We start from the raw sequence: 16,295 nt of genomic DNA, 5'->3' as shown, positions 1-16,295 counted from the left end.
TGGGGGTTGACACCGGCATACGATGGGCATCATACCGCACGAGCAAACACCGCCAATGAGTGTAGCAGCAAATCAGTCCTAAGTACAGGGGTCTGGGGTAGCACATGGATCGGCCGACAGATAGGATAGGTATTCATATTCAAAAAGACATAAAACGGTATGGCATATGGAAGAGACGAGAATGCAGGGCTGAAACAAGGGTCGACGCCATCTGGCGTCACGCAGGAGCATGACAAATATCTGACGTCACGACAGGCACCGACGTCGGGACAAGGGTCTGACGTCACGACAGGCACCGACGTTGGGACAAGGATCTGACGTCACCTCAGACTCTGACGTCAAGACAAGGATCTGACGTCACGACAAGGCTCTGACGTCACGGCACACCATGAATACCTGGGGTCCGGGGTTTCCTTTCCCGTGGCTCGCGGGCCGGACTGGGGGTTCGCGAACGGGCTTCCATAAGGACCGACTTCAGCTCTGGCAGTTCAAACCGGTGGGGGGTTAAGGGGCGAACTGTGGGGCATGGAGGAACGGTGTAGCCGTCAGATATCACGGACTATGCGAAATATTGAAATGGGAAGAAAAGAAGCAAAGAATCTCGAAGAGGTTAGGTACTGACTAGGTAGTGATAGACGAAAGTAGTACGATTCAGTATAATGGTAAGGATGATGCTGTTATCTAGCTACAAAGCGCAGTAGAGGTATTAGGAAAGTAATAAATAAGCAATATGATCAGTAAAAAGATGCTAAGAAAAGGAGATGGTCCTTAAAGGTTAAGCCCTAAGACAGTAATGCTCATGCAGGGAGTCTTAAACAGGAGTGAAGCATGATAATGAGTAGTGTCCATCTTCAACCTTCTGCAGACTTCCTCGGGATCGGAGTGAGGCTTCTTATGGCGGTGTGGACGTCTGGAAGGAGTTATAAGTACAGGTGGAAGCAGGTTAATGCTTATGGAAGATGACGTGTAGTTATTAAGAGCCTATATAAGGTTAGATGCAGAGGAACTGATCGATATTAGTACATTATATTTCAGTGGCTCAGTGGCTTTATGGTCATGCCTCTAACAACTACACTACGATGCGACGGAAATTGTATCATTTTTAACAGTTGATGATGATGTTCGTCCATCGGAGTCGATGAGGACCTTGACTTCAGATCAGTTCAGTTAACAGTTATTACAAAGGTTATGCTATCTAAACAGCACACTTGGTGAAATTTCTCCAATAGATATTGGCCTATGGGTTATATTGAATTTGAGAACTGTATTTTGTCCTAAATCGTGGAATATTAGAACAAGTGGGATTAAGCTTTTGAAATTTGAAGTCTACTATCATCTCGCTAAATCAAAAGTCATTACTACAGACGGCCATACAGTATTAGAATCTAGTCCAGAAAGACAACGATGACAGAAAGGGACGTGGACGCGATTAGGCACAACCGAGGCACGGTCTACCTTCAAGGCTGGGAGTGACTCGGATTCTTGTTCTCTCCGGAGAAGGAGTGAGGGAGCGGGATCTGTCCGGAGAAGCCGTGAGGGAGCGGGACGGAGTGGATAGGGAAGGGGATGCGACTTCGCGCCCGTCTTCCGTCACTCGGATAACCCGTGCGGGCCGCAGCTCTACTCAAGTGGGAGATTAAATCAACAGCGTGCTAGGTTAGTATGAGAGCATGGAGGATGGATGGAAAGAAAGAAAAAGATTTTTGGGACAAAAGAAAGCAAAAAGCGATGAATCATGAAAAACTATCGGATGATGAAACCTTCAGGGCGTGGGCTCGGACTTCTTGACAAGGACACCGTCACCTTGGCCTCCTTAAAGACTATGAAAGGGATTCGTGTTAGCATAGAGAAGAATGATTGTTAATAAGAAAATATGTAGCAGGAAAGGCGGAGATGAAAGTAAAGATGGTAAAAGCATTTGGCGGCCATTACCTGAATGTGCAAACACTGTGAGCTCGGCGATTTCTCGGTCGAGCTCGTCCTCGGAGTCTGACTCGGGTTCTTGGACTATGCGTGTATGAAGGAGTGGTTAGACGCAGTGGTGGGGAGAAATGAAATAATATAGCAGGCAGGAAAAGGGTTCAAGGATGAGATAGATATGCAAGTGGTAGAAGTAAATGATAGAGAACGGTAAGAAATGAGATTTGTACGGTTAGAAGCAAATGGAAGAGGAAAGCAGGAAGAGATGGAAGGGTCGTGGTGAGAGCAATGTACCTTGTATCATCGGAGAAACTTTTCGCTGGACTGGCACTGTTATGGGGAATGAGTGAGCATGTATTTATTAGCTTAACACAAAGGTATTGCAATGAGATCTGAGATTCCATGGTGACAGACATTTGAGGAATGACCCTTGATCAAAGGATGCTGAATGATGTCATGGCATCGTCAAGAAAGATGGGTAGGAAATATACAAGGTGAGTGTGCCATCAACAAAGACATGAAATTTGCCAAACTATACTCCATTTTGTTCTCATCCAAAGAGACAGGCCATTTGTTTCAAGAAACACATCATCCTGTAAGAGCAGAGAATCTAAGCTCGTGGTACCTTCAGGAGATACCGAGCGGGGCGGCACTTCTCTTTGCACGGGGGACAGGTGGGGAGAACGACTCTGTACAGGTGATTTGAGTCTCCCAGGGACAGGTGAAAGTTTCCTGTGCAAAGGTGAAAGTTCCCTTGGTATAGGTGACTTGTCGCCTTGTTTCTGGCGGCGTGGAATCGGCTTCAGCTTCGGCCACTCCTCGCCTCCTGAAGCTGGCCGGGAACGGGGACGAAGGACCGTTACTTAAAGCAAAGGCTAAATAATGTAGCAATGGCAGAAATGCGTGTAAAAATATCGAGTCAAACGGGTAATGGGGTAGGCTTGGGTGGGATCATGGTAGGGATGTAGGTTTGGGTAGGAAGGTTCCTAAATCTCTCAGAAGCGGAGGTTGGGATGTGCATGGAGGTATTTGGGACATCATAGGGAGGTTTTGGTAAGGTTGTGCAGGGGGGTATTTGGGACATGCTTAAGCCCCCTTTACAAATCAAGAATTTAGCTCGGCCGAGTTGTGAGCGAGCTCTTAATTAGGAGGAGGCATGACCCTGATGCCTACGAACAAATGGCAGAGTTTCTTCATCGGCATCAGGGTCATACCTCCTCGTAATTTAGAGCTCGCTGACAACTCGGCCGAGTTAAATTCTTGATTTGTAAACGGGGCTTAAGGACGAGTTGGTAGGGGCGTGCATGGAGGAATTCAGGATATCCTCAGGAAGTAGTGGTAGGGATGACGATGGGGAAATCCCGGGGTTGTCTAAAACAAGGTTACCCAGTCTGCCCTGTCGCCTTCTCCGCGGTTCCTCCAGACTGGACAGAAACGGGTCCGGTTTTTCCCCCATCGCAAGGCGGCGCCTCTTCTGTGTTTCTTCCGTGTACGCTAAGACAGGGGTGTGCCGGGGGCTGGGGAGGGGGGAGGGGGAGGTCTTCGCAGATCTGGGGATGGGTTTCAGGATGGCGGCTAGGGGTTTTGCAGTTACAACAACGACGACGACGACGAGCAGAAGAAAAAAATCAGAAACAAAACGTTAACAGAGGAGCAGTAGCCCTTTTGCCAACCAAAAGCTCTGAAAGAGAAGCTTCAGGCGAAATTCCACATCCCCTTCTACAAACGGTAAACCTCTACAGTGGATGTTGACGCAAAGCTACGTTGGTTTACTCGTACAAGAGTCTGAGTGTTTAGCTAGCTATTCACAATATCATGACAAGGCGACAACCAGCCCATATTAGTGTAGAATGGTTAGTACCTGGTACAGCAGGTTTAGTGGGAGATATGTCCCTTCGCACAGGTTTCTTGTTGTCCTGTTGCCGCCGGACAGGCTTCAAGATGGGCCAGTCTATCCCACCTGGCTCTGGTCACGTGCACAGGGGGAGAAACGTTAGGTCATGAAAGGTTAGTGGAAAAAGAAGCAGCGATAAGTTTTTAAATACAGCTTAGTAAAAGCCATGTCCAAATGTACGTGTAAGGGTAACTGAGAGGGCGAGGGGTCTTTGGACGCTGCACGGGATATAAACTTTACATACGTGAACTGTGAGACACAAAAATAGCACACACATGTCGCTGTATGTACTATTTCCGTTCCCATGGCAACATGACGACAGATCACATGTGACGTTTAGACTGGGGTGTGGATAGATTTCCGGGAATTTAGGAACCGTTTACGAGAAAATTACCAAGATTGTTGATCCGTCTTTGACGTGGTTCTTCAAGAGAAGACAGAAATGGATCGACATTGTCCCCCAAGGGCCTAGGACGTCTCTTCTCGGATCCTTTAAGAGCTCCAGGAACGACGGTCTCACGAGGAGTTGCCGCCGGGGAAGGGGACATTTTGGCCGGTCTCGGGATGGGTTTTAGAATGACGTCTACGATCAAAAGTGAGAAATAATGGTGAACATTTTCTTTTCAAAATTTTTCAAATTTGCCGGCATTAAAGTCGCGACTGAAGAGGATCATGATCAAAATGAATATCTTGCTAACATGTATATATTTTAGGGTATGCAATACCATGATTCAGGAGAAAGTAGAAAGAGCTCTGCATTTTGTTATTGCATAAAAAATAGATAGAAAAGGGGAGCATGTTGTATTGTCTTATCAAACACTACCTTCCATTTCGTGCCTGGCGGGCGAAGGCGCCGCTCGGCGCTTTGTAGGTAATGCCGCTCTTAGTGCTGCAGATGTAAGTTAGAAAGAGACGGAAGTTAGACAAGAAGCGATCTGCGTAAGCAAAAGCCGAGTTAATAAGACAGCAAAAATGAATTAGAAGCAATGTTAATGATGATGAAGTTCTTCTGTTAGTATATATACCTGGCGGGCTCGGATGGACATTTGGAGTTCCTACCATGGGACTTGTTTGAGTCTCAACTGTTAATAAAAGTGAAGCGAAGACGGAGCGGCAAGTTAGCGGCATAAGAGCAGGTGATACGTTTAAGACCACAACATAAAGAAATGTTGAAGAGCCGAAATAGCGATGTTAATTTATGTGATGTTAGTACCTTCTACACGTGGAGAAGGTGGTTCAGAAACAACAAGAGCTTCGTCTTCAGACGGGCTGGTCTGACAGAAGCCATCTATGGCCACGAAGTGTGGGGACGTCTGCATGGAAGCCTCCGCCATCTGGACGGTCTCGAAGTGTATTTCTATAGTGAGATGGGGGAAGGGGGCCTGTTACCGAATTCCTGGCGACTCGGCAAAAGCGAGAAAGGACTAATGGGGAAAGGCAGTCATCACCACACGCAAAACTTCGCGGTACCTTCGAAACAGGTCTCCTCGGAGAAAGTCTCCAGATTGGCCCAGTGAAAGTCATGCTCAGGTCCACTTTCACTTGGCAAGTATTCTTCCTCAACCAACTGTGAGGAGGCTGATGGTGTGAAGAAACAGGCTCGAAGAAACGTAGGCAACATATGCTTCTCATTAAAGACCTGGATATAATCTATTAACTACATAACTCTATGTTTGAAAACTAGTCAACAATGGCAAGTGTGTCTGTATCTTCTTGTTGTTGGGTGTGTATCAAAATTTTACAATGACATTTGAGAAAATCATAAGATAGATCAGTCAAAATACATTGTAGTTAGAGTTATTGTTAGTTTCACATGTAGATAGTTATTGTCAGGTCAACCAGTCGTTCACACATACACACTTATCCTGTTCATCCCATGTAGGACATAAGGCTTAGTGCTTTGTCTACACTAAACACTCGCACAATACAATCATTCCTTAGTAAAGTGTACCAATCTTGAAAATATCAATACAAGGAAGAAATTAATAAGAGCCAAGGTTACAGTCTTATTCATTTAAACACTACTCATTGATTTGGAGTTGCTGTTCCCAAAGGGTAAAACGCTTGACTGCAAAATGCCGACAGCTATTGATAACTATCCTGCAGCGTTAGCCCTTTGTAACAGCCACAGGCTAGTTGGTCAGCCCTGGATCTGCTTGCTGAACAGCCAAACTAATCAACAGATACCGAAAGATGCTTTACTGACTGTTACCTTGCCCCTGTGACTGTTATATTAGGTTATGTAGGAAGGGGATTGTCAGTACCTGTAGGTTTTGCAGCAACCTCTTCCACTGACACCGCCTCGACGGCTGTTTAAACAAATTAGTCAGACACAAGGGGTGAGAAAACATATCGGACAAGCCTCTTCTCTCCAAACAGGGGTTCATATTTGGCTGTTTTTTTGACGAGTTTTCATCGGGCTATCTATTTTGCACCGTTTGTATGTCTTGCTGCCAACGGTACAAAATGAAGCTAAAGGTAAAAACCTCTGAGACCACAAACGAACCTCTGCTTGGAGAGTAACAAGTCTATACACATGACTCGATGGTGGGTACATCTTGTAGGAAACGGTTAATAATATACAAGACGGGACCATTGCTAATCGTTTGGAGTTAGAAGGTATCAGGGATCAACTAGGCCCTATATCATCCGCTAGTTGTCGTGAGTTGGGATATTTTTTAGAACGATTGGTTACGATTGGTACATCTAGTTGTAGTGTGAAAAAGTTACAATATTAATAGACTAAGAAACACACTAAATAAATTACATGGTCAGTCAGAGAATTGTAACCGCTACAGTGATATCCTAATTTGTTATTCTCCAGTTTCATAAGTTTGGGTGTACAATGGATATGATGAATTCAGTTGATAATAAGTTACTGTTACACTCAATCACACAGTTAGAACCCTCAGGTTATTGTAACGCCTCGTAATATTTGCATAATGCCATCTTGTAAACAGAACATGTTATATATTATGTACATACCTGCAATATCTGCCGGTAGTTCTGTCAAAGCGACACATGAAAAAGAGAGGAAGTATTAGTTAACATTAGTAATGTTTTAGCTCTTAATTTCCCCTCCTTAAGTATTTGATCAGTTGCCAGCTCTTCTGAAAAAGGCACCTCTTGTTTGGGTGTTGACTGTTATACATAAGTGATGTTGTGTTATATTTTCGTTTGTTTGCGCTTAGTAAATAAATGATAATACTTGGTTACATTGTTGATTATAAATATTACTCGAAGACTTAGACGGTAATATATTAAAAAAAACATACAAGAATCGTGGTTGATTGTTTAAAACCATGTAAATATCATTAAAAAAACCATTACAATACAGCAATGATTGAATAGCAGTATGACAGTCACAATGAATACAAACGGAAGCTCACATTGCAACCAATGAAAAAAGCAATATATTTTATGACAATGCGAAACAGACATTAAGGTATTTGTTAGTTTTATGGCTACTATCTGTGTTACAGATTAAACAATTGCCAGACAAATGCACATAAAATACTGCAGATTTAAACGCCGGAATGCTTTTAAATCATGATGAATAATAAATCTTCAAATGGACCTAAGGTTTGAGACGAGGTTTTTTGCCAAAATAGATACCAACCTTTAATTTACTGTATTCAACATTGAACCTAGAATACTTTAAAATAGTGGCAAAGGTGCCTCAGAGGATCTGCCAGCTCTTTAAATCTTGTCTTTCTATTAAATTTAGATGGATAAAAGCATCGTTTTAGTAAATCTGCACTATTTTCTTGTGCATAAACAGGCGATTTTTGTATACCTCCGCGTCGGAGAGCGTCTAACTCCTCGGGTGAGAGGCCTAGTCGGCGGTTATGAGTAGAGACGAGACGTGAGACATGTTAACACGAATGCAGCAAGCCCAGAAAAACCGTCTCTACTCGCACGGAGAGAGCCAGCTTTCCTACACTTAGCAAAGCACGTAGAAAGAAAGGAAGGAAGAAAAAAGAGAGAAGTAGAAGAGGAAAATACGACGTTTTGTTGATTGGAGTATATCTTAGTATTTTTAAGTTGAGCTGCGAAGGGTATAGGGGTCAGGGTCAAATGTATTAATTGTAAAAAAGTAAAAAGTGAAAATGTATGATTATCATTTTGAAGATATCTTAGTAGTTTGAATCATGCATATCCGCGTTTTATGAATGTATCATTCTATAATCTTCAGTGTGGTTGATGGCCTTTGAGCAAATGAAATGAGGTGAGCGTTTGCTGATGACAAGCCGTACTACTAGCGATGTAGGTAAGCAATGGCAGAATTACAGCACAATGTACAAAGGAGTGAAAGATGTTCGCTGGTCGGTTTATGGCGTCAAAGCGTAGGTTCATGACAAGAAAAAAATTAAAGTAGCGAAGATGAAGCGGCAAATGAGGCAAGATAGAAGGCAGTAACAGCAGGGCCCAGTGTGAACCAATTGTGGAAGCATGATTGTGAAATCGTCGGCATGTCAGCGAGCAACTGATGCGGATAATGAAAGCAGGTGACCAAGAAACTCCCAGAACGTACAGAAGAAATGGAGAGAAAAAAATTGCATGAAAATCTTAAATACCTCTAGCAGCAAGAGCTGCCATTTGCTCCGGCGTTAGACCTAGGTAATGGTGGGGTGGCAAAGTATTCCGTAAGGTAAGGAACTTTGGGGGAGGGGGGCTCTAAATATATACATGCTGTGATCGAGCAAAGAACCGGAAATTCTTGTGAATACGATGAAGATGAAACCATCTATTGATAAATCATTATTCTACATCTGTGTAAAGTAGCTGACAGATGGTAGCTGACAGATGGTATATTTTACATGCTGTATCGAGCAGGCACTTTTTCCTTATTGAAATACGATACGGGTATCATAATCTCGAAAAGTTACATTCAATTTCAGGACCAACCGTCTGCAAGCAGTGTTATTATAGCAGTTACATATGTATTCATATTGTTTGTTTGATTGTTTTTTAAGATTTGTTTTTAGCAAGCAAAGAACCCAGTTATGATTTATATTCAACTTCAGAACAAAGAGTACTGTAAGGAATGTTGTAGCAGTTAGATATGCATTCATATTGTTTGTTTGTTTGTTTTTGTTGTTTTTTAGCAAGCAACGAATCCAGTTATGATTACTGTTACAGTTACGGTTAATCACCTCTCGCCGCGAGGGCGGCAATGTCGTCAGGACCGAGTCCCGCCCGACGGAGGGCCTCTATCTCCTCATCCGTCAGGCCTTCGGTTAAAACGTCGGAGAGACCAGAGATTGTCGGTTAAACGTGTCGCAGTCATGTCTAAAATTGTTCATGAATGAAGCAGAAGAGGGAACGGCGACGTGCGGGGGGGGGGGGGGGGCGTCATTTGGGATAATCATGCCATTCGCTGGGCGGACTCAAGCAGAGGAGGATGGGACAAAGGGAACTGACACAGGGATAGAGTCTTGGGGCTTAAAAATGCCAAGAGAGACAGCCAGCTAGAGGTCGTCTGAATCGGAGAAGTGTATAGAGAAATACAAGAGCCAGGAACGGAGAGGATAGCAAGAAGGACGGCTGGATTCAAATGGAACTGGAAGCATCATGCGATCCTAATGGGGAATCATTGGCAAGTCACCATCTTTGGTTTATGGGTACAAAGGTAAACGTTGTACTGATGTTGCAATATACCACAAGTTGGAAATTGGTACTAACGATCAGTGCGAAAGTAAGAGCCAAACGCCAGGTATTAAAGCCATGCCCACAGTCGCTTAAAAATAATCTGTACAGATCGGCAGTCAGGGTGATTAAGACTAGTTACCTAAGGCTCTCAGTCGAGCAAGTTCGTCGTCGGAAAACCCTGTAGGTGAGACAGTAGGAGAAACGTTACGCCGCGCTTGTCAGGAGTTACCGCGTTTCGCGCCGCGCGGATTAGCATTAGGTTCTCCAGTAGGCTGTCAGACCGCCTCTCAACTTAACGTTACTTAAGGCAGGACTCCTCTTGGTAGACAGCAGTTTTTTTGGGTAACTTTTGGGCACGAAATATGAGCTAATATGATTTGTTTTACGTTGAATACAAGAAAGAAGTTGCTTTACAGCACCAAGATCCTGGCTACAGAGGAGTAAAGCCTTACTCATGTATCTAAGTACTGTAAGATCAAGTTTAACAACAAACACCAACGTTCTGTAGTTTGTTAGATCTTTGTCATTAATCATCTTAAACTTTCCTATAGGAAGAAAAGGGGATAAGGGTTACATAGGGGATCCTTCGGTAGTTATAACAACAGACCTGGCTATGCCTGCTGTCGTCGGTCAAAAAGAGGGGCAGAGAGATCAAGAATGGACCTGGATACAACGTATAAATTAGTATAAGGGTAATGTAGTCAAGGGTGATTGGGAAAGATTCTAAGTACGTTGGATTGAAGGGGTTTAGGGATTGGTAAATATGTTGTGGAAGTATTATTTGAAAATACTTGGTAGAGGAATGTGTTATAAAGTTATTACTGATAATCGTTATCATCCATGAAACATTAGTCAATTGTAAAGGTATCACTATAACTGAGGCTTCTACGGGTTCTCTGGTATTCCGTGCGACAATACTCTCAATTTCTAGTCACGTTCGGAGCTATTCTACAGTACCACAAGCAACGGTATGGGATTAGATACACATACAGGCTGCTTGTTGGTCTATACGTATTCCAGAGTGCAGTCAGTGTATAACAAATGGAGGGGAAAATGGCATAAAAATCTTTAGATACCTCCAGCAGCGAGAGCTGCCATTTGCTCCGGCGTTAGACCTACAAAATGATGGGTGAAAAGTCAGTCCGTAAACTTTTGGGAGATTTATCATTAATATATGTCCATGCTGTGATCGAGCAACGAACAGTCAAATCTCGAAAGGTACCACGTGAACATAATACAGTTGAAATCATCCACTGACAAAAATCTTGCATCTGTATCTGACGTACGGAATACTTTTACATGCTGTATCTTGCAAGCAGTTTTGAAATACAACGAGTATTTGTAATATTCCGTTTGTAACGAGAACTTATTTTAAAGAATTACGTATTGACGGTACTGCAAGCAACGTTGTAGCAATTAGATATGCATTCCTGTTGTTGTTTTTATTTGTTTAATGGTTAACATTTATAAATACAGTTATGGTTATAGTTTTCAAAGTAAATAGTTCGGTTACGATTACTGTTATTGTTACAGTTACGGTTAATCACCTCTCGCCGCGAGGGCGGCAATGTCGTCAGGACTGAGTCCCGCCCGACGGAGGGCCTCTATCTCCTCATCCGTCAGGCCTTCGGTTAAAACGTCGGAGAGACCAGAGAGTGTCGGTTAAAACGAGTCACAGTTGCAGTCATGTATGAAAATCGTCAAGCAGTGAGGGAATTAACGGGCACATGCTCGGGGGTGGGGGTGGAGCTACGATACAGTCTGTCACTTGCTAAACAGACTACAGAAGCGAGGAGTACGCATATTTGCATATCTTTGCGATCAGAATAACGGGAAGGCAGGGGAATGAAGCTAAGGATACCAGGTAAGATCGTCAGCTGGGGGAGTATGAGAAGCGTCTACAGCAAAAGAAGCGTCAGCAACGGGCAAGACAGCAAGGAGGAAGGTTCGATTTGGAAGGGGGTACACAATTGAAGTTGGCATGAAACATTGGCAGGCCAGCCTTTTAGGGTCAAATCGTCGAATGTTTTCCTAGCATTACTAAAGACAGCAAACGAATTTGAAAGTGGTGTTCTATAAAATAGAGCTTGACGAGAGCGGAAATAGAAGCCAGAAAGCAGGTTGAGTCATGCCAACAGTCGCTGCACCAAAGTCTGCACAGATAGACATGTCAGGGTGTGTATTTAGTGATTAAGACTAGGTACCTAAGGCTCTCAGTCGAGCAAGTTCGTCGTCGGAAAACCCTGTAGATGAGACAGTAGGAAAAACGTACGAACAGATGGTTACGCCAGGCTTGTGAGGAGTTACACTAGTGCTGTTTCGCGCCGCGCGGATTAAAGTTAGGTCTATTCCTACAGGAAGAGGGGGGGGGGGTATAGAGGGGGGTCTTCTGGAAGTGTCACTAACTAATCTGGTTGGGTTGATCACAGAAAGTGACAGAAGGTTCAGGAAGAGGGTCTGGAAGTCCTGAATTATTAGTAGGAGAAAAAAGCTGTCTAAAGGTCGTTGGGGAATATCATAATGTTGGATTTGTTGGGATATGCTATACAGGTATGTGTTCAACCATGGAGACGGACAAGATCATCCAGGAATCATTAGTAGAATGGGGAATTCAATGGTGTCTCTAATAAGGGCTCAGGTTTTCCAATATTTGCGGGTAGGATTTTTGTTATCAAGGCAACGAAAACTGAGGGGGCGAAAAGAAAACCAACCAAGGAATACAGACACTGTAAGTGCGTTGGTTAGTAAAGCCGCACAGAGGCGTACAGTCAGTACAGTATTGAATACCTTCGATAATAATTTCTGTTACAGGAGGCGCCTCTTCAACTGGGTTAAATCGTGTAGAGAGAGGTCGCAAGAAAGGGGAGAAATAGACCAAAGTTAGTACAAGTTACGGGAATCACGGGCTCTTGGGGACGTTTGGGTAGATGTTTGCATAGAGAGAAGGACCAGGTGTATCAAGGTGGGCCAGACGGGCCAAGTAGATCGGGGTGGGCCAGTTTTGGGAGGGCCAGTTGGAAGTTGGGAGGGCCAGTCTGAAAGGTAGGGCCAATTGGATCTGGGTCAAAGGGGGGAAGGGCCACAAAATTACCTTGTTCCTCAACGTCTTCCGTTCGCCCAAACTGACGACGTTTTTCTCTTGGCTCGTCCAAGTCTAGTAAGAAGGGTTCGTCTTCCCCTAGCCAAGTTTCAAGTCTCTTCTTCTTCGAACCATCAATGTTTGCAAGGAAAGGGTCTTCGTCCCCAGTATGGGCGTGCATACGCCTTTTTCTTGCTGCATCTTGCAGTGTGTCTACAACAAGCACGGCATATAGCAAAGCAAAGCATTAGTACAAGCTCTAAACGGTTTGGCATGAGTGGGTAAGTCGTACCGGTTCTCTACAGATCTATGCCCAACTGAACACTCACAGCAGGTAGCTCGCTTTCCATAGGGCCTATTGAAACTAACGCCTTTGCTTACGTCACACGAATGACAGCATCTTTAACGTTGCCATCTTTCTAGAAGCGTTCGTATTGCCCAGCAGTAGCTAATATCAAAGAGTGCCCAAAGCAATGTTGGAGAATTCCGCGCTACAGTCTTGTTTTCAGGAACATTATTCGCAGAACGCTACATGCAGCACTGCATAGAAAGCGCCTGCAATAGTCTAATGTTTTTCTTTGTAGCTTTAACCCTCAAACCACCGTAGCTTTTTTGTGACGTAGATTACCGTATGGGGTCAAAACTGACCCCAAAACATTTTGTACAAATACAGTTTTTTGTATGACTCTTTTTGTGATTTGTATATATGTTTAGTTTCATTAATCTATGTGGAACAGTCTGACATGATTAGGTGAGAATATTTCTAGCTCATTATCATAATTTATGCAAAAGATCATGAGGACCACATTTTGCACCAATGCTATTCAGACCGGGAAGGAGGTTTTTGATGCCAACTTTAATGCCGTATAGCGCCTGAATGGCTCATTCTAGGGCCACCAAACTTGGTAACTTTTAAGAAAATATTGACAGCAAAAATTTTCAGTGAACAAAGAATGTTCATCAATTTTCATGTTGCCATGGCAACGAAATTCTGACAGACATATTTATTGCTAATTATTATTATCATTAAGTTTTCTAATTTTGTATTAAACATTTAAGTTTTAAGGTTTTCTTAGCAGATATCAGTTGTTTATCACATCTTATGAAATTCAACGTAAATTTCATAACTCAATATTCATAATTTATGCTAATTTAATGACGTCATCAGGCAAACTCCAAGATGGCGGCCGAGATTACCTAAATGACGTGATAATGTCGTCATATAACATGATATTGGCACAAAAGCTATTACAATAATTTTGGCTTACATGTACATCATTCTCTGAAAATTTCGTGATCCTACGATAAATAGTTCAGGTGTGGGTCGCAAAAGTTTGTTTAAAAAAATGCTGGGGTCAGTTTTGACCCCACTGGACCATACATAAACTTTCTAAGATAACTTAATCAATAATGAGCCAATCTCCTTAAAAACGTATAAGAAGTTATAGGACATATATACAAACAAACTCATGGAAGGAAATTTGTTTTCGACCAGAAATGACATAATGGCACACACCGATATACGCCTGGGGTCAGTTTTGACCCCATACGGTGGTTTGAGGGTTAAGCATCTTTCTCTACGGGACTATGTGCTTCAAGGGGCGGCAGGACAAGACGATTGGATGAAGATGAGGATAGGGGCGACATTGTGGGAAGAAAACTGGAAGGATTTTCAGGAGACGTCTTTGAGAAGGGGGAGGGGGCATTGAATATCATACGGATAAAGAAAATGGAGAAAGTGGTTCAAGGAAACGGGTAAGATTGCTTAAAGTATTTCTTCGACTTCTTCGGGCTTAGACTCTGGGTATCATTTATGGTGAGTTGAAGGAAGGGATGGAGTGAGAGATATAGGAAGTAGGAAGGATTTCGCAGCATGATGAAGTTCGCGCTGTGTAGCATACGCGCTACAGTACCTTCCTACTACGCTACGCTCGCCATATCCCATATACACAGTTTGTTAGACATAGAGATGGTTGGAAAGAGAGAGATATAGAAAGTGACATAAAGTTGAAAGAGTTGAAAGAAGACAAGAAGTCTACACACAGCAATATGGAAATGTAACATTAGATATCACACAATATAAGAAACTGCAGAAATGTTAAGAATCAGTTTTAGTGTCAGTAACCTTCATAGATGATAGTTTCTTTTCAATTGGATTAATATAACAATAAGACCAAGTATGAGAGTTAGATGCTAAACAACAAAACGTGTTTTGAAACGTAAAATGCTAAGGTATAGGTTTAGTAGAGAGATGTTTTATTTACCTGCTCGACGCTCGGCTCCGGGCACTAGGCGGAAGTAATGTTAAAACAGCGTTTAATAAGTTAGAAACAACGTTAGAACAGATTCAAAATGTGCACTTAGTTCTACAGAATGACAATGACCAAAATATCTTGGTACTGTCACAGCTTAAGTAAAAGTTGATATGTTTTGAGCACAGTGAAGTACTCTGGAAAGCAAGATTATATGTCATTCTGTATTAACTATGACACAGTTGAGTATTCTAAACAAGAAAAGTTGCTTTTGTTTAGACAGAGAATCAGAGATTCAGATTGAAGTTAAGCAAGATAGGAATTTAAAAAATCATAAGTTAAGAATACGTAAAGTGTAACAGACAACTGTGAGTTTTGATCTTAGTTTAGAACATAGATAATAGTGAATTCAGATTAAAGTTAGGGCTACATAGAGATGTAACATATGGTAAGGTTTGAGTACAAAATAATGTTAGACCGACAAAGATGTACATCTTAGTCCTTAAGACACATACCTTTGACGAAGAGGTTTGCAGTAGTCTTCTGATCGCCGAAGACGCAGGAGTACTCTCCCTCGTCGTCGAGTCGTCCGTCCTTGACCTTGAGACGCCTGACCTTGTGCTCAGAGATCATCTCGTACTTGTCTCCGGGGAAGATCTGCTCTTCTCCACGGAACCACGTGACCTGGGGCACAAGGACATTGTATCAGTTTTATACATTTGTTTGTATCTCTGTAATTTTGTATCATCGACTTGAGAAAGAATAGATTTTGCTTGTAATTTGTAAAAAGTCTAAGGGAGATCGCAGTTAACAAACAAATAAACAAACGCAGGGTGTGGTGTCGTTTTTTCTATTGGACTGTGCCCTATTTTCTATAAAATGGAAATATATCAAACTTTGCTTGAACGTAGAATTAGGAAAAGAGCTAAGGAATTAAACAAAACAGAAGAACACACTGTAGCCAGTTAATAAACAATTGGCCCTCAGTACGTCCAGCTTATGCAAATGGTAACAAAGAAGCACACTACACTGTACACATTTATGATCGTACCCTAAACCCCTTGACATGATGCTTACCTCACGCTTAGCCAGAGAGATCTCGCACTCAAACAGGGCCTCTTCGGTCTCGTTAATCTCCTGGTCCTGAAGAGGTCGTAGGAAGACTTCAGGAGCTCCTATAGTAACGTGAAATAAGTCCAGTCAGTCAACAGATTACTGTGTTGTTAGATATACCTTCAGTAAACATATAGGGATGAAAGTCTTCTGCACTATATATCATGAAAAGTATGAAACTCGCATTGGTTTGCTTGTAAGTGCGAAGCAAAGCTGTAGCGTCACTGTGTTGTTAGATATACCTTCAGTGAACATAGGAATGAAAGTCGTCTGCACTATGCATCATAGACACTATAAAGCTCGCGTTGGTGTTTGCTAATACCCCCATTCACATTAGGCGCGATTCGATCGGACTATGATTGTGCGAGCTCTAAATTACGAGGAG

General features: G+C 42.8%; 1 protein-coding gene across 1 annotated transcript in view; it reads right to left on the bottom strand.

Moving 5' to 3' along the window:
• Nucleotides 1–16,295, bottom strand: part of LOC118405877 (titin-like) — a gene marked incomplete in the record, with an annotated part of 208,106 nt that overhangs the window by 45,646 nt on the left and 146,165 nt on the right. The window contains 4 exon segments of the mRNA XM_035805692.1: nt 6,111–6,123; nt 6,800–6,820; nt 15,313–15,481; nt 15,875–15,972. Coding sequence (XP_035661585.1) covers nt 6,111–6,123; nt 6,800–6,820; nt 15,313–15,481; nt 15,875–15,972 — 301 coding nt within the window.

Source organism: Branchiostoma floridae, chromosome 18 (assembly GCF_000003815.2).
Source record: "Branchiostoma floridae strain S238N-H82 chromosome 18, Bfl_VNyyK, whole genome shotgun sequence".
Classification (NCBI taxonomy): domain Eukaryota; kingdom Metazoa; phylum Chordata; class Leptocardii; order Amphioxiformes; family Branchiostomatidae; genus Branchiostoma; species Branchiostoma floridae.
This window is presented reverse-complemented; position numbering and strand designations above follow the sequence as displayed.